Source organism: Bos indicus x Bos taurus, chromosome 24, assembly GCF_003369695.1.
Source record: "Bos indicus x Bos taurus breed Angus x Brahman F1 hybrid chromosome 24, Bos_hybrid_MaternalHap_v2.0, whole genome shotgun sequence".
Classification (NCBI taxonomy): Eukaryota; Metazoa; Chordata; class Mammalia; order Artiodactyla; family Bovidae; genus Bos; species Bos indicus x Bos taurus.
This window is the reverse complement of record NC_040099.1, coordinates 39,957,895-39,977,448: the sequence shown is the minus strand read 5'-3', so window position 1 is coordinate 39,977,448 and position 19,554 is coordinate 39,957,895. Positions and strand designations below refer to the sequence as shown.

Here is a 19,554-nt window from a genome sequence, read left to right as displayed (position 1 = left end):
CAAATAATTTTGACAACACAATTTATAATTTGGCTTTAAATAAATTTATCCACACACACACACACACAAAGATATCCTGTACATAAAATAGTTCCCCAAAATAGGTATTGATGCAGTAAATGGTTCATTTAATTGGATACTTGCTAAAACTGAGGTCTAATCCCACTTGGGTATGTGGAGAATTCTATTCTAGGGGTAGCATAATTCCAGGAAGATGGAAAACCTGTAACTGGATCTCTTCTACCACCTTCCGAAAACAAATAGGGGTGCATTCCATGGGCCCAGCAGCCGCAGGCTTAACTGCAGCTGACCAAGTTTGAGACGACCTACAAAATCTGCTCTGTTATTAGCAACATTCTTGCCTTCATGGAATTACCAGAATGCATGTGATAGTCAGGGTTTCATTAGTGTTGAGCTAGTCTTCTCCCCACCTGCCTGTATCCCTCTGGTGCACAATGCTAGGAAAATTCTGTCATCCACAACACCCAGCTGTGTCATCCAACCACAAGCCAAGCTAATGAGGGTAAGAGCTATGCTAAATGTGAAGCCTGAGGATGGGACTCTGGCTGAAGCACTTGGATTCCAGCATATGCTTATGATTACCATTAAGCCAGTGACTCCCACAGGATAAGCTATTTTATATGGGTTATTTTTGTTGTGAGGGGGTGGGGCTGAGTAGGCGGTGGGTAATAAACTCTCTTACAGTTCTAAAACAGTTAAGTTTACGCTCTGGTCTGATTTTCGCAAAACTAGTTTTCATTCATTTTGAAAGAAATTTATACAGAGTTGAAGACACCCATGGTGAGGTACTCTCCTTAATTTACTTTCATTGGTTTGGCCATAACAACTGACACATCTTTGACCACTCGCTGAGCCAATCCCACCCTGCAAATAAAACCTTGCAAATATCTGTATAGACGTTTCCACTACTTCCCTCACCAATTCTGCAGGACATCCGAGCTAGATTATGAGACCCCTTGTACATCCTGTCTACCCCACACCCTACCCATACACCAATAAACCTACATTACCCAGTATACCCACGCGCCCAACTTAAACACCATTCCTCTAGGAATTAAAGCTTATGTCCTCTCCAGGAGGCATAAAGCTGAATAAGACATGGTTCCAAAGCCCTCAGGCTCCCTTAAAAGCCCCTCAAGCACAGAAACTCCATCCTGTTTAGCTGTGATCCTTCACAGTACCCTCAGGAGAAGACACTCGGAAGACAAGTGCTAAGAAAGAAATTCAAAGAAACAATAAATGGATGAATGAACTGAACGACAGAGACTCTAGAAGTCTATTTTCTTAGTTAATTTTCTTACTTATTTTTCTCACTAAGTCTACTGCTAAGTCACTTCAGTCGTGTCTGACTGTGTGTGACCCCACAGACGGCAGCCCACCAGGCTCCTCTGTCCCTGGGATTCTCCAGGCAAGAACACTGGAGTGGGTTGCCATTTCCTTCTCCAATGCATGAAAGTGAAAAGTGAAAGTGAAGTCCTCAGTCGTGTCTGACTCTTAGCCACCCCATGGACTGCAGCCTACCAGGCTCCTCCGCCCATGGGATTTTCCAGGCAAAAGTACTGGAGTGGGGTGCCATTGCCTTCATACACATCATTAAAAGAATTATTTGGACAAAAGTATTTATTACACTCACTGTTTAAAATCAATTAATGTGTTGCTAAATGTAAAACTCTCATTCTTTCTTAGCCAACCCTTGGTTTGATTTCCAGAAGTCCAAGCAAATTGAGCAGGAACCAAAAACAAATGTGCTTACTTCCCAATTTTGCCTGGGTCTACAACAGGGCTTCCCTGGTGGCTCAGAGGGTAAAAGCGTCTGCCTGCAATGCAGGAGACCCGGGTTTGATCCCTGGGTCAGGAAGATCCGCTGGAGAAGGAAATGGCAACCCACTCCAGTATTCTTGCCTGGAAAATCCCATGGATGGAGAAGCCTGATAGGCTATAGTCCATGGTGTCACACAGAGTCGGACATGACTGAGCAACTTCACTTTGACTTTCACTTTCACAACAGAGCTGAGACTCCAGATTCTAATCCTGTGACGGGTTTTCATCTAAACCTGCTCCCTCACCTGAGCCTCTCCTTTACGCAACAGCCAATGCCTGTGGACAATTGGATGACAAACACTTATAACAATAAAATGAAACCACCAAAAGGCCTACATACACTTTTTACTATTTTCAAGCTCTAATGAAATGATGTGTTTGAATCTCAAAAACTATTATTCTGAGTAAAGGAAGGCAGACACAAAACCGTATCTACTATTATGTTCTGTTTATATGACTTCCAAGAATAGGCAATACTGATGTACAGTGGTAGAAGTCAGAAACTGGCAGGATATAAACGGGGTGTGAAGGAGATTCTTAGAGTGATGGAAATGTTCTGTATTTTACTTTGGATGGTAGTTACATGGGTTAAAAGTCAACTAGCTGAATCAACTGTGAATTTTACTGTATATTGAGCATATCTCAACTTTTAAATATATTAAGTACATTTAATACATTAATACTTTTAATATGTAAGTACATTTAATACTGAAGCGGCTACCCACTCCAGCATTTTTGCCTAGAGAATTCTATGGACAGAGAAGCCTGGTGAGCTACAGTCCATGGAGTTGCAAAGAGTCAGACACGATTGAGTGACTAACACTTTCACTTTTTTCAAGTGACTATTATCACTAAATAAAAGCTTTTTTGAGGCTGTGTTTTCAAAAATGTTGAAGATCTTTAAGATCATTGCCATTACATTAATTTCTTGCCATAGGAGTGGTTGAGGTGATGAGAGACAGGAGAAGACAGGGTGGGTGGTTCTTGGCCTCCATGCCCATCTCTCTCACAGGCACATGCCAGCAGTAAGTCCTCAGATATCTCAACTGGGGGACCTGGTCTTTCACAAAAGCTCAAAAGCAGAAAATGAGGAAATAGTTGAAACATATTTTCCTCCTTAAATTGCGTGTACTTGTTGCTGGACTATTGAAAAACACAGAGAAAACACAGAATATGCTCACATATTTCTTGGAAATCTCTGCTTTATTTAAATCATATTAAATTTATTCTAATTTTGTGCCAATATAACTAGAAGTATGATATTAAGAAAATTTATCTTTCAAAAATTAAGTTATGAATAAATACTGTTTTAAATGTGGACAAAAAACCATAAAAGGCCATGGCACTCTTCAACAGTACCTAACACCCCTATTAACTGGGCTGTGTGTGTCTTAGTCGCTTAGTTGTGTCCGACTCTTTGTGACCCCATGGACTGTAGCCCGCCAGGCTCCTCTGTCCATGGGGTTTTCCAGGCAAGAATACTGGAGTGGGTTGCCATTTCTTTCTCCAGGGGATCGTCCCAACCCAGGGACTGAACCCAGGTCTCCTGCATTTCAGGCAGATTCTTTACTGTCTGAGCCACCAGGGAAGCTATTAACTGGGCTACCAACTTACAATCACATGAAAAACAAAAATCAGTTCTGCTTATTGGACCGGCTGTATTTTTCAAAGAAAATATGAAAGACACAGACCTTACTGACAAGTCATTCTACCTTTGGTAGCTTCTTTGAAATGAATCAAATTTTGGTTAAGAGTAATCAAAGGTACCACATGAGACAATACATGCTTCCCGCAGAGACCACAGAAGTACCCAAGAGATCATCTACACAAGAGAGCTAATGGAGAAGGGGAAAGATGTTATTACAAAATGAGGGCAGGTAGGAGTCCATGTTTTGGTTAAAAATCCCCGATTATCTGATTGCCCTCTTTACCAAATTAACTGTAGAGAATAAGAGAATTTCTATGTTAGGAGGGATCCTAGAGGTCAGCCTGTAGAAGTCCTTCATTATCCTAATGAGAAAACTGGACATGTAACCAAGCTCAGCCTGCCTCCATCATTTTCCCCAGACTGCACAGTGAGTGGTCCCTCCCCCTTGGCTGGTCTCCTGTTACCAGCCTCAGCACACCAGCAACCATGGCTACGTGTACTGTTCCTTTTCCCCAGACTGGTGCTCCTGACAAAACACTCTTCCCAGTCTCCTTCCTCCTGCTAATCCAGGCTCATTCTTTAAGACTTAATCTAGCTAGGACCCCTCCCAGATGCTTCCTTAACCACGTCTTATCCTCAACAATGTAGCCCCAAGCGTTAGTTACACCTTCTCTGCTTTCCCAGAGCATCTCATGAGATTTTCCTCCACCATTCTTCCCACCATTCAAAGACTGAATGTCCACTCTGGGTCTGGGGGCTAATGCTGGGACACAGAGAGAGAGAGACATCACTTCTACCCTCAACGAGCTGTACTTCAGATGCCACTGAAATGCCTGATGACAGTCCATCTATTCTCACTGAAAGACGAGTAACCATTTTTGCAGCCCCAGAACCTGATAGAGTATATGGCATACAGAGGCTCAGTAGAAGGTTGCTCAGTTTCGCTTTTATTGTAAAAATCAGTTTAAATTCTTCTTGTTTTAATAAGCGAAGTGACCCTTGAGCAAAATTTAATCTTTAAAACAATGGAGGCTATATTTACCTTCTTTTCATTATCCATGCTGCTCTCAGTTTTATGTGTCAAGGCATGTTCATTTACAATTGTTGCCAGCTTTGATTTCTATCTTTACTTCATAGCATATCATCAAAGAGTTTATGTTTTCCTATGACGAAAGGCTAGTTTAGTAGATTCTGGGAAAGCAGGTAGTATGCAAAATCAGGACGGTATATTCTCCAACACAACACCAGTCCAACATTTCTAATACTTCTAGGTTCAACACTATAGCCAATTATGAAAATATGATCATATATTTAAAATAGCTTCACTATTATTTAGTGAATTAATTGTTCACTTACTGAATAAGCATGTATGTGCCAGGGACCCGAGATGAATAAGACATGGTCCAGGGCATAAATAACCTCCTCATCTTTGGAAAGGTCAGCCACATAAGTCTTACTATTAAGTAGCGGGATAAGCATAATAAGGAGTATAGAGGCAGAGAAGGCACAGAGGTGGAGTGAGCAGTGTGGCTTGGAGAGGAGGCAGCCCTCACAGAGGAAGCGACACCGAGATTTTGGAAGACTTCCCTAACAGCTCCTCGGCCCAAGGAGAGGCCACATCTACACAGATCAGCCCCCGCAGGGTTTACTCAGCAGCAATTTGTTAAGACTCTTACTGAGTGTCAGGCTCTTTATCGGAGGAGGGGGAAGGCAGTGAGAGTCAGCCATGAAGTAAACAGTGTTCCCCTCCCAGAAGCGCTGACACACCACTGTGGGCCTAGTGATAAAGGCTCATCCTACACGCAGAAATGTTATCACGGGATTATAAGCAGGAGCTCAAGTGTGTTCAAGTCTTACATTTTAGAAGTGCTAGGTTTCTTTCTTGACTTTTGGCCAATATTCAGTTCATTTTAAAAGCTCCGCTCTTGGTCCTGCCTTCCTCTTTCCACCTTCTCACAGCTAAGCTTTGACAATAGGTTCCCCTGGCCGCCTCTGCTTCCTGACCTCAGTCACTCTCCAACCTGTAGCAAACAGGCTTCCCCCTCTCATTTCCATCAGACCCAGGCTAGCAAAGGTCTCCATTGTTATCTACACTACAAAGTCTGTGGACAATGTTTAGTTTTGACCTTACTGGTCATTTAGATACCTGATACAGCTGTCCACTCATTCTAAGTCTGATGCCTGAGCTTCCAGAAAGTTCCCAAATAGTCTCCATCAGGGGTCCCCAAAGCTCTACCTGACTCCACCTGGCGCTGCTCCTTGGGTTCCACCTTCGCTCCACTGCTGTCTCTACAGAGACACTATAATCTCCTGCCAGATCTCATCCAGTCCCAGTTTTAACCATCTCTCAAATGCTGAAGTCTCCCGCAAGTAAATAGTTTAGAACTCTCAGCCTTGATCTCCTGCCCGAGTTTCCAACTTGTATAGCCAACTATCATCTGGGTACTGGATGCAAAGAACCAACTCATTGGAAAAGACCCTGATGCTGGGAAAGATTAAAGGCAGGAGGAGACGGGAACGACAGAGGACAATATGGTTGGACTCAATGGACATGAATTTGAACAAACTGGGAAATGGTGAGGGATAGGGAAGCCTGGTGTGCTACAGTCCATGGGGTCAAAAAGAGTGGGACATGACTTAGTGACTGAACCGAACTGAACTGAGCTGGGTACAGCAGCTGAGTTCCAAATTTCACAGGCTAAATTTCTCCTGTTCACTTTCTGCTCATCCATCAGAATTCTCAATTTCAGTTCTTTGTGACCCCATGGACTGTATAATTCTCCAGGCCAGAATACTGGAGTGGGTAGCCGTTCCCTTCTCCAAGGGATCTTCCCAATTCAGGGATGGAACCCAGGTTTCTCGCACTGCAGGCAGATTCTTTACCAGCTGAGCCACCAGGGAAGCCCGAGAATACTGGAGTGTGTAGCCTATCCCTTCTCCAGCGGATCTTCCCAACCCAGGAGTCGAACCAGGGTCTGTGCATTGCAGGCGGACTCTTTACCAGCTGAGCTATGAGGGAAGCGTCAGTTCATAACACTCCAAAACAGAAACTCAAAAGAGTTTTTCCTGGTCCCCTGTATGCATTAATCACCAAATCACAGCAACTTCATTGCTGTTTTCCCCACAGGCTTCCCTTATTATTCCCTTGTATCTGTATCCTCGTCCAGACTCTCATTGTCTTTACTTGGATCGGTGCATTAGCTTTCCAAAGTGTTTCTCTGCCCCACAATCATGGTGCACCTTAAAGCTATCCGTTCCTCTCCAGAGAAATAAAGACACAGGGGGATCCTGGAACAGAAGCAGCAAACAGTTACAAGACCACAACTGTGAATTTATGGATTTTAACCCAACAGCTCTGAAACCAGATTAAAACTGCAATGATCTGAACTGGGTATGAGCAGAGAGGTGGGAGTGGGGAGTGGAAGAGACAGAAGAAGAAATAAGTGTAAAATTCAGATGAACTGAAGAGAGTTCCTTCTTAAGACCCCTTCAAAAGTCCTCTGAGTAGCTAAGTATTGTATTAATACTTCCATGAACTCTAAAGAGAATGGGTGCTAATGTTCCTTAACTTCCACAATAAAACTGAGTATAGATAAGAGTAGTATCGTGTCTATTTAGGACTGTATAATTGAAACCAGCTTCTCCTAGGCTTCTTCTAAACAATGACTCATGTTGTTTTAGCTGGTGTTGACTCACTGCCCCACAAAGGATGACACAGCTTTAAACAAGCAGAGCGTGGCCTGCTTTTTCCAATTACCAGCTTCCAGCAACTGAAGAGGGGGGAGTCCTCTGGCATGGGGCTTTCTGCAACTAAGCACAATTTTGATTTTACCAAAATAGTTGCCAAGTGGACCTTGTAATCACTGAGCTTTCTAAGTGAGGAGGAGAGAAGTGAAGTTGTGGTATGTTAAAAATCACAGGGGCCAGGCATCATCTGTTCTTTCAAAACAGAATCTGCGGAAACTTTAACAGTCAGCGCTTTTCCCATTTAATTGCCTGCTCGACTGAGGTCAGCAAATGTTTTTCTTTAAGATGCCAATGAAAAGTCACAGTGAGTGTGTTTTCGAGACTCTCCAAGTTAAGTCTGGTGAGATAACGAGCATGGGGAGTCGTAATAGTGTTTGAAAGGAAGCTAAGGAAATGTCGTTCTCATTACGGTCACCACCTTTTCTCCAGTTCTGGACATTTAATGGTCTCCCATCAAGTCTCCGGTTTCCCCCGCCTCCATGTTTTCCTTGTTGTTGGCCTGACTGCTCCCAGAACACATTTGTCCATGCCTTGGGCCAGCATAGGTGCCGAGGTAATGAGAGCGGGTGACCAGAGGTCGGCAGGACAAACTCAGAGCCCTGACGCATTCCACAAGGCCCTTTTCCATTCTTTGCTCCCCAGCTGAACCACAGAGATTAGTCCTCTCTCATTACTTTTTTTGCAGGATGCTCAGTTCCTATTAGTAATATACTCTGAACAACTCGGCTGGTTAAAAATAGAGAACACTTCTAAAGACATGGCAGTTGGCAGAGAAGCCCAGACCACACTGTTTATGTATAACTAAAATGACCGTCCAGTCTTTAATAGTTCCAGTGTTCTGAAAAACAAAGCTGATCAAAATGAATCCCCTGGAAAATGAACACAAGTGCCTGGAGGCCACTCTGTGGACTCTGACCTCTCCAGAAGATTCAAGTCCAGACTGCAATGAGCCCTGGGTTTGTTTTCTAAACAGAAATCCTTGAAGCCCAATTTTGGTTCAGCATCATCCGTGGCTCCAGGGTCACTGAGGGACAAGGACTGTGCTCAGGCGGACAGGAGACTAGGGATGGCCCGGAGTCCAGACTGGACTGTACAATCTAGCTCAACTTATCCTAAGTTTTTGAGCAACATTTAGAACAGACCTGGTCTGCACAAAGGCAAGGTCCAGGAGCTGCTTATCCCTTGGTTGGTTTCAGAGTCAAGATAAAGTGAAAACCTGACTGAATATTAGGAGAGACAAAAGGAAAACCCCGATAATTCTCCTGGAGCCTGTTTCTTGACCTGCATTAAGAACTACGTTATAGATCACATGGAAAGAACAAAATGAAACATATGTTTTTAGCCGTAGAAATCTGTCTTAGTAGTTAGAGAAAACAACTGATAAAACTAAAATGAAAAAATTCTAAGAACATGAACCTACAGGTTAAAGGATTAAAAAATGCCTTCCCTTCCTTCTGCCTAAAAAAGAGTCCAGGGAATATTTCCTATAACCCCAAATTGCTTGGATCTCACTTTCATGATCAAGCTGACTTCTATAATACATTTTGTCCATTTTTAAAATACTGTTACCTAAATGAGACTGCAAGAGGGCAAGAATACAGCTTTTACATTTTAAAAAAAATCCCATTATTTCCCTTCAAGGGGTAACAAAATTTCTCAAATTATATCCATTCACAATTAACCTACTCCATGCTTATTCCATTTAAACAGAATAGTCATGATTGCAAAAAAATGATTAAATCAACACTAAGCATACACATGCTAGTAAAGTAACACTCAAAATTCTCCAAGCCAGGCTTCAAATACGTGAACCGTGAACTTCCTGATGTTCAAGCTGGTTTTAGAAAAGGCAGAGGAACCAGAGATCAAACTGCCAACATCCGCTGGATAGAGAGTTCTAGAAAAATATCTATTTCTGCTTTATTGACTATGCCAAAGCCTTTGACTGTGTGGATCACAATAAACTGTGGGAAATTCTTCAAGAGATGGGAATACCAGACCACCTGACCTGCCTCTTGAGAAACCTGTATGCAGGTCAGGAAGCAACAGTTAGAACTGGACATGGAACAACAGACTGGTTCCAAATAGGAAAAGGAGTATGTCAAGGCTATATATTGTCACCCTGCTTATTTAACTTATATGCAGAGTAAGTACATCATGAGAAATGCTGGACTGGAAGAAACACAAGCTGGAATCAAGACTGCCAGGAGAAATATCAATGACCTCAGATATGCAGATGACACCACCCTTATGGCAGAAAGTGAAGAGGAACTCAAAAGCCTCTTGATGAAAGTGAAAGTGGAGAGTGAAAAAATTGGCTTAAAGCTCAACATTCAGAAAACGAAGATCATGGCATCCAGTCCCATCACTTCATGGGAAATAGATGGGGAAACAGTGGAAACAGTGTCAGACTTTATTTTGGGGTGCTCCAAAATCACTGCAGATGGTGACTGCAGCCATGAGATTAAAAGATGCTTACTTCTTGGAAGGAAAGTTATAACCAACCTAGATGGCATATTGAAAAGCAGAGACATTACTTTGCCAACAAAGGTCCGTCTAGTCAAGGCTATGGTTTTTCCTGTGGTCATGTATGGATGTGAGAGTTGGACTGTGCAGAAGGCTGAGTGCTGAAGAATTGATGCTTTTGAACTATGGTGTTGGAGAAGACTCTTGAGAGTCCCTTGGACTGCAAGGAGATCCAACCAGTCCATTCTGAAGGAGATCAGCCCTGGGATTTCTTTGGAAGGTATGATGCTAAAGCTGAAACTCCAGTACTTTGGCCACCTCATGTGAAGAGTTGACTCATTGGAAAAGACTCTGATGCTGGGAGGGATTGGGGGCAGGAGAAGGGGATGACAGAGGATGAGATGGCTGCATGGCATCACTGACTCGGTGGACGTGAGTCTGAGTGAACTCCGGGAGTTGGTGATGGACAGGGAGACCTGGCGTGCTGTGATTCATGGGGTCACAAAGAGTCGGACACGACTGAGCAACTGAACTGAACTGAACTGAAGCATAATATCTACTGTGGGAGAGTTACTATTGCTGGTTGCTAAGTGGGGATATGATAATGCTGTCCCTGCTCTCAATAAACCTATAACCAAATTGCAGCAGAAAAACACTAAATCCATAATATACAAAATAATGTTTCAAGATTTAAATAACAGGTTATAAGCACCAGTTTCTGAAAGACCGTTATCACCTTGCTATGTGATCTCAGGCTGATTCTCTGTGCCTCAGTTTCCTCCTACATCACTGGATTGTGGGAAGGATTAAATGAGACAGTGCATGCCAAGCACGGTAAGCTATCAATAAAATGAGGACTTTTGGGGGGGAAAAAAAAAAAACAGAATTGACACCACAGGACAGCATGTGATGAATTACCAAATGATCATTATTGTTATGGTAGGTGAAAACTTCTGGCTACAACTGTCAAGGAAATCTTCAGAAAGGAAGCTTAGTCCTTTCTTCTTTAACAACATTTATTCTCTTCTGTTTTGCTTTATATCCCCAGCCACTTAAATACGGGTTCAGTCCCAACCACTGATCTGTTAACTTTGGCTACTCTGTTGGTTTTTTTCAGTATGGTAATGAAGGCGGGGAAAAGTGTGAAGGAAAGAGATCAAACATCATATTATTAGTTAAAATGGCATTTTAGTAAGTTTAACCTTTTTGTTCTAAACACCTGTCAGGTTTCTCTATAGCTCTAAAAAATATAAATCTGTTGATCGGTCTTTGTATAAAGACAAACACATGTCCATTGTTTTCTAAACACTGAACAGGAAACTTCGAAGGAATTCTTTTCCTTATACATTACAGAGTTACAAGAGCAAATCTGGTCCACTGACCAGAAAATTTAAGATAGGAATAAAGATTTCTCTCTTATACATAAAAGATATACAACTCAGAATAACTAAGACGGTACACATAGATCTCAGGTGTTGGACAATTTAAAACTACTACATACTCCTCTCTTTGGTTTCCAGTTCCTCCTTCTGCTTCCTGTCCTTGGTATTACGTGTTTGTGTGCAGTCATCATCTATCTGTCAAAGGGATCAGAGATGGAATGCACAGGTTTAATCAGTTATTAAGAGCAACACGAGACACCACAGCTGGTTCTCAACTTGACATTAGTAGATGTCCTCCCACGCTTGGAATTACTTGGCAGTGAATGTCTGTCAAATAGACAGTTTTATCTGTAATATTCATTTATTGAAGACTGATGTAAAACATCTGATACTCAAAGAATATGTCATAATCTGTGAATATTTAGGAAGATGATATATAATAAAAACAATCCACTACTTTTAGTTTCCACTCTAAGTTTTCCCACATAACGTTAACATTTTGCTGCACATCCTCTAATATTCTCAGAACAATGGACGCATGGAATTCCTTGTTATAAAAGACAGAACATTATACAAAACCCACTAACTCAAGTAACCAGACCACAGCAAAACATGAACGCAAACAAGAAAACCAAAAAATTCGCAAAGAAATGGAAATAAATGCTATCAAAATTTCTCCTGAGATTATATATTTTAGTCGTTTGAACAGCATCTTCTTTACACAGTTCTAACCAGCTTGACTATCTAATCAAAAGTAAATCACGAAGCATGTTAAAAATAGCAATATTAGAAAGAACAAAAGTACCACTAGTGGCTTTAAGATCTGCCTGAAAATAAAGAAAAAAATAGCAACAATAAATAATATTTAAATTAAATTACATAAGCAAGAAAACAATACACCAACATACACTATTTACTTTTTTTATCCTTTAACTTTATATTGGAGTGCAGTCAGTTAACAATGTTGTGACCGTTTCAAGCGCACAGCAAAGCAACTAACTCTAAGCTATTCACTTGTAAAGCAAACAACTTCACATCAGTCAGTGCCTATACTATAGCACTGCAATTCTCGTCTTAATGAGGACAGTCATTGAGGTTCTGCACTATTTGTAGATACATTTGACTTAATATTTTCATCCAAAGAGACTTAAAAACAAAACAAAGTCTATCATTTAATTCTTCTGAGAAACATTTTATTCTCTTCCATTGCTTTTCTATAGACCATTTTACTTCTATTCTTGGCTAGAACTGGTATCAAGAGACCACAGATTGAGAAAACAGAGAATGGGAATGATCTTGGAAGTGAAATTACTTGGTTTAAGGATGAAATGAGAAGAAATTTTGATTATATGCAAACTAGAATGTTTATTTCGTGTGACACATCTGCAAACCATTCAAGTAACATCTCAAGACACTGCTAAGGGGAGAAGATTCCCATCAGAGCATCCTCGGTAGCAAATCAGACAAAGTGGACGCTAATACCCACCGTCCCCGAACACAGCATTTAATTCAGCAACTTTGCTTCAATCGTGTCTGACTCTTTGTGACCCCGTGGATTGAAGCCTGCTCCTCCGTCCATTGGATTCTCCAGGCAAGAATACTGGAGTGGCTTGCCATGCCCTCCTCCAGGGGATCTTCCTGACCCAGGGATCAAATCCACATCTCACATCTCCTGCTTTGGCAGGCAGGTTCTTTACCACCAGCACCACCTGGGAAGCCTCTTTCATACTAACCTTTAACTTTATATTGGAGTACAGTCAGTTAACAATGTTGTCATTGTGGAATAAAATTTTGCTTCCAAAAAACAATGTACTTTGAAAATTAGGAATTTTATCATTATAGGTTTCACAAACTCAGACCAGGTAAAACTAACCCTTTTTATTGTATGCTGTGGCAAAGCTGAAAAAAAAAAGTAGGTTAAAATATATTGGTTGACTTTTTAAGGGCAAAAACGGCACATATAATAAAATTAGAGAGAATACTGAATGTAGATTTTATAGTTTGTAAAATAAATGTAGAAGGAATGAGAAAAATAGAAAATCATTAGAACATCACTGTAATAAATGTTATTGGCAAGATCCATATATGGACAAGAAAATCAGAGGAAGAAAGTTTGAGGAGTTAACAGGATGTTAGCACCATCAAAAATTATCCCAAGATACTGATTAATTTACATAGGGAAACCTGTAACAACCTGCAAACAACACCTTAACCAGGTGATGAGAGCTAACATCAACAAGACCGTGACATTATGAACCCCCAAAATGATGTACTGAGAAAGGCCTGACATCATTCAGTGAAATTCTCGCCCAAAATGCATAACTTCTATCCAATCAAGAGAAGACATAAGACCAATCCAAAGTGAGGGACTGCCTACAACAACCAACTGGTCCTTCTAAAGTGGCAAGGTCACAAAAGACAACAGACCATCGTGGATTATGCAGGAGGTTTGGGCATCATGACCAAGTGCAATACGGAATCCCAGATGCAATCCTACAACAGAAAAATCCCAATTCTAGTGGGAAAAACTTGTGAAATCAGAATAAAGTCTATAGTTTCGTTACTAGTACTGTTATTGTTTAGTCACTCAGTCATGTCCAACTCTTTTCGACTCCATGGACTGCAGCCCGCCAAGTTCCTCTGTCCATGGGATTTCCCAGGCAAGAATACTGGAGTGGGTTGCCATTTCCTTCTCCAGGGAATCTGAAGCAGAGCACTCAAAGCCGGTGCTCTGGGACAATCCAGAGGGATGGAGTGGGGAGGGAGGTGGGAGGGGGGGTTCACGATGAGGGGACACATGTACACCTGTGGTGGATTCATGTCTATGTATGGCAAAAACCACCACAATATTGTAATTATCCTCCAATTAAAATAAATTAATTTTTAAAAAATTTAAAAAAAAAAGAGTTAAGGGAAAGTTAATGATTCTACAACACTCTAAGTTCCCTGAATTTGTTTGGAAACATTAAGGATTAATGATCAGGGAGAACAGAGCAAGATAAAAATGGACAGAGCAACTGGCAAAATATTTAGCCAAATGACATGATCAAAGGAAATGTGCCAGATGTTTTCCAACAGCTCTACACAGGGAGCCACCTACAATCAGCAAGGACCCCGCTGTAAAAAGAAACCAGAGACACCTACTCCAGTTTCAACTATCGTATGAGGAACGATCTCTAAATACCTTATTCTCTCCGAAGAATTCTAGTTCCATTACTCTTTCTGAATCCTCTAGAAAGTATACCTACTAGGCCCCAGAATTTGGTGTACCTGTGTATATGTTTATAAGCTCACATGGACCTACATTAATACTTAACTGAATGAGAGCTGGCACCTTGAAATAAATGTCTTTTTATAATTAATTAATATTTTTCCAGAAAAGTACCCATAAATATGTCACTAAAAGTTGTTAATTTTAGTCTTCTCCACAAATAAAATATTTACTTTCTATTCATCACTAATTCTAGTTTAATCAAATCATCCCCATTAGGATGAATAGTTATGCTATTAGGAAACAATATGGCCTGGACGAAAGTTTTAAAATTGCCGTAGAGTTAGAATTCCTAGGATAACCTTGGGGAGCTTCTCTATTTGTTTTTGAGGAACAGCTGGCTCTTTTTCCTACTCTATTTTTGTCCTCTTTCAGGAAGTTTATGGTATCTTTGGAAAAACATCAGAAACACTCATGGTCATTTAAACTGTACCTTCACCAAAAAATGTTGTATATGTTATTTGCATATAATTTAGGAAACCTTTGAAAAACAAAATATCTACCTTCATCTTCAGCTACTTTTCATTTTCTAAGTGAAATCATTTTGAACATATATTTCACTCTCGATTCTGAATAAAGGTCTAGGAACTGAGCTTCCTAAAAATCACATGATTCTAAGGACAACTCCAACCATCTGTTTTAACAGAACTGAGAATTTATAATCCTTCATTCTCTTTTATCCTTACAACAGAATGTAAATATAGATGTTTGTGAAATAAGGAATTGCTTTTTCTCTCCCAACAAATGCTTAGTACTTGAGTGTCTTTCCTGCATGAGTAAGTATGGAAAATAGGTATCAAAAATATTTTACTCCTCTTGACATCAACAACTGTGATTAAAAGCGGTAATAGTCTCTTCCTTGGTGTCAGACACTAGTCTAAGTAGCTGAAGCAGGCTCCCCAAGGTCACATGGTAGGAAATGGTGTAAGTGATGAACAGAGTCTGGCAGTCTGACCTCAAGCCTGAGTAACTGGCAAGTGTACTTTATACTGGATACTTTAATAAAATAAAATGGGCAGGCCCCCCAAAAAATTACAATGGACACCCATCTTCAGTGTTGAAGAGTAACAGGGAGAGGTGTGAAATGGAGAATCCAGGACGCAGCTTCAGCCTGTGCAGGCCTGAGTTGTTGGATCCTTTGTTTTTTGTTTTTTTTTTAATGGGAAACTGAAGTTCATATCTGAAGCCTCTTGATTTTGAAATGTTACCACTTATTTCCAGCTTTTTTCTAAAAATCCTACTGGTCTGAAAGGTACAAGGCTACATTCTCAAGGCAGGCTCTTTCATTTCATTCATCGTTGTATCACTAATGCCTACTGTGTTTCTGGGACATAGTAGGTGCAAATAGGTTGACTCATGCTGTTATAAATGCTTCCATTTTACCTTGGCCATTTGGTAGGAATTCATTAACTTATTGAGCTCCTGCAGTGGCTGGACACTGATCTGGGCACTCAGGATACAACAGTGAAGAAAAGAGAATAGAAAAGAGGGCGAGAGAGAAAGAGAAAGGGAGAGAAACTATATCTTAGTGGGGAAAAAAATAGGCCAAAAGAAAAAAAAATCAAAAGCACATAAAGTTAGATGAAGTATAGGCTTGGAGAATAAGCAGATGACTTGCTCTGAAATAAACTACGCTACCCAGAGCTAAAGAATGTTGATACTCAGGAAATCAGATACAATAGCCCATGCTTCCTAGTGCCACCCTGGTCACTACTCCACAAATATGCTACACATATGTAAGCAATTTCAAGGAGAGGGTACTCTTGAAAGAGAGAGTGCTCTCTTCATAAGTGGAACAATACATTCTTGCTCCTTGGCTTGAAAGGGAGTATTGATCAGTAGTTAGTGAGTCAAAGGTTAATAATTCAGGCCTGATTATTTCTGTTATCAGACGCATGACTGATGGTGTCCTCAGCTCCCTGTAAGAACAGGGACCCCCTTTGGATTGCTGTTACTGAGAACCGAGGAACTGAGCTATTCTCTCACAATTCGGTTGCAGGGGGCAGGGGTCATCTATCTCTTGCATCAGAGGGTGAGGGGCACAAATGTTCCCCCACAGGGGGTGCAGGGCAGTCACCAAAGATGCAAAGTTGGGGCAACATAAGTCTAATTGGCAACTGTACGGTAAAGCACCAGCTGGGATAGGCAACTCCTGCTCTCATATATTATTATCCCAGAAGACCGCATGCTGAGCAGATGGAACTTCTCCAGTCTGCTTTGGAAAGGGATGTAATTTCGGATAGCCCAAAGGGCATGATCTGGCTCCACTCTTAGACAGCTGCAGAGGGCTACAGACGGGGGCAGCCACACCAGGACCAGCTAGCAATGTGCAAACCCGGCGCCCACCTCTCACCAGTATGTCTATTTAGTTCCTCATAATCTGAGTGATTAGAGTCGACCATCATGCTTAGAAAAGAAAATACCCGAAAGACAAACACATGTTTGTACCTTCAATTAGCCTTTAAAATAATGTGCATGGCTCTTAAAACTGGAAGGAAAAAATGTTATTTTCTCATTGTCTTTATATAAAAATTAGATTTCACTCAACCTGCTCTTTTTGAAAGAAATGATATTTTCTTTGTTAGCCAAGCCCAGCCCAGGTCTCATGCCAATGCAGGTTGTTCTTCTCATGGATGCTAGCCAAGAGGATACCTCTTGAAATAAAGTCACAATCTGCTAAAAGTCTTGCAAGTCCATTAAATTAGGAAACAAGTAATCCTTATCACAACTAAAGATAAAAGCAAGAGGAAAAAATTACTGAAAATAAACATGCAGAAAAGTACACCACTCAAACTCCCCACTGGTAAAGAAAACCATTGCTCAATGGATGCATGGCAGATAGTCACATTTAAACAAATACTATTTCCCCTAAATATGTGTCAGAGACATCAAACCATCTCACTTACTAGTGTAATATATCTGAACATCCAAGATAACTTTTTAAGGGTCTTACATTCGTTTACTTAACAGAAGTCTTGCCAGCCTTGATCTTGCGTCAAATAGATGAACACCAATAACGTAATTAAGCTAGATCCCTGATTTATGAAATCTAAAATGCACATAGTGAAAAGCTTTCAGACCTCTTTTGACCTAAAGGAAAATTAGAATTGCATTTATAAACAGTCAACATTAGCAATAAAACAACAGTGATACCAATGTATGTATACATTCAAAAGTTGTTTTTTTTTGTTTTTTGTTTTTTTTTTTAATCTACAAGTAAAATCGTTTTTAAAGGTCTACGGAGATTTCCTTTTTGGAGAATCTCTCCATCTGTGTTTTAGCTAATGTGAAATGTTACTAAAAAGTTCTCGATAGTGTTTGCAGGTTTAAGATAATACATTTTACTTTCTTTTCTATTTTCTGCTGCTGCTTCATTTTTTTTTAATTCTCCAATAGTTCAATAGATGAATCTGGCAGAAACGAGGCATATGCCTATTACCAGCAAGTTGTATAAGAACACAACTCTGCTAACCTCTCCTGGCCAACGTCTTCAGAGGACAATACAAAGAACCACAGGCTCACTCATCGCGTCCACTAAAACTTGAAACCACAATCGGACGATGGTGGTCCTCTGCTCTGGCAGAAGACCCAGCTGCCTGTGAAACCACCACCCCCCACCCCCCCAGCCCAGGAGACTCGTGCCCGGTGGGCGATGTGGGTACCTGCTGCCGGGGAGGCTGGCGGTCGCCCGGGGCGCGCAGCGCGGCTCGGGGCTGGGCGGCGGGGGGCGCGCGTACGAGTGGTAGGCGGTGAGCACCACGCCGCCCGAGTCCTCCACTTCCATCGTCAGCCGCGCATGGCTCCGCTCCGGCCGGAGAACAAAGGCGGGGACCAGCATGGGCCAGCGCACCGGCCCGGTCCCCGGCGGGGCGGGGAGGCGCGGCCGTCGGGCTCCCGCGGCCGGGGCTCCTCCCGCGGCCGGGCTGTCAGGGGCGCGGGATCGCCGCCCCGCCCGCCGCGCGGCTCATTAGCATGGATTCGAGTCCACGCCCACCAGCCCCGCGGGCTGGGGCGGGGAGGGCGAGGTGGGGGGCCGGGGGTGGCGTTGGGGTGGCTGGGGTGTGGGATCCCCGCTTCTGGGAAACCCGAAGCCCGCCGCGATCGTCGGAGGCTCGCGCTGGCAGCTCGGGTCAAGTTTTTCTCGCTTTTGTTTCTTTCCCTTTTTCCCTTTCTTGCCCCCGCCCCCACCCCTTCCAGCGGGAGGCTTATCCCGCGGCCGGGAGCGTTTCCTGCTCGGCAGCTTGGAGCCGAGAAAAAACCGCGCCTGGGAGCCCGTGCTAAGCGGCCGAGGGGCCGCCTCCAACGTGGGGAGGAGAGGGAGAAGATGGGACTCTCTCATTTAAAGCATCCACATGAAAAATTGAAGAAGCGGATTACGTTGCTGTTTACTTAGTCCGGTTACAGTGGACTTGATTGCCTCTGGGGCAGGAACTGCCCTCCTGCGACAGGCTGAGCACCTCCCTCACCCTGGGTGCCACAATCACCAAACTCTGCCTGGCCCCGCGTCCCTGCCCTCCTCCCCATCCCCATCAAATTCAGATACTGCCTTTAGAATGGGAGAAAACTAGACTTGATCCTTAGGCGAAGAGAGCATGTTCTTCCCAGAGGTGGTTATTGAAGAGGGGTCCAGGGACCCGGCAGGGAGGCGGGTAAAGGTAGCATATTCAGAAATTTGGGGTCTGAAATGCATCTTTAAAGAACACTCTTTCTAATCGATGAAAAGGAGAAGCAAAACATCTCACCAAAACATCTCACCCTATAAAAAGGCCCACCCTGTCCAAGCGCTTGACTTGCTGGCACTTATTCTCCCCTGGGAACCTAGGTTACCCCTTACTGAGGGGCGACCTGGGTCCTGCTAAGACTCAGTCTCTCAGGGTCTGTTTCTGTATCCCTGAACCAGAGAGTAATCTCACTAAGTACATGCTGGTTCTCTCTGTTGCTTCCTTCACTTTCACCGAGAAGGGAGACATTTGTTTTCATTGCTCTTTCAGAAACTGGGAAGACAAAAACAAACGATGATCCAAAATGGCTTTTTGGAAAATGTTTGGTTGATTAAAAGGTGAGATAATAATGACTAACAGTTACTGATCCTATACATTAGCTCTTTGAACAATCCTGTAAGGTAGGTAGTGGGGCTTCCCCATGTGGCTTAGAGGTAAAGCAGGAAACATGGATTCAATTCCTGGGTTTAGAAGATT

General features: G+C 42.3%; 1 protein-coding gene across 1 annotated transcript in view; it reads right to left on the bottom strand.

Annotated features, from left to right (window-relative positions):
• ARHGAP28 (Rho GTPase activating protein 28) overlaps positions 1 to 18,574 on the bottom strand; it is a 139,713-nt gene extending 121,139 nt beyond the window's left edge. Inside the window, exon 1 of the mRNA XM_027525571.1 lies at positions 18,019 to 18,574. Within this exon, the coding sequence (XP_027381372.1) occupies positions 18,019 to 18,194 (176 nt within the window). The 5' untranslated portion in view covers positions 18,195 to 18,574. The remainder of the gene's footprint in view (positions 1 to 18,018) is intronic.
• Positions 18,575 to 19,554: the final 980 nt, after the last annotated feature.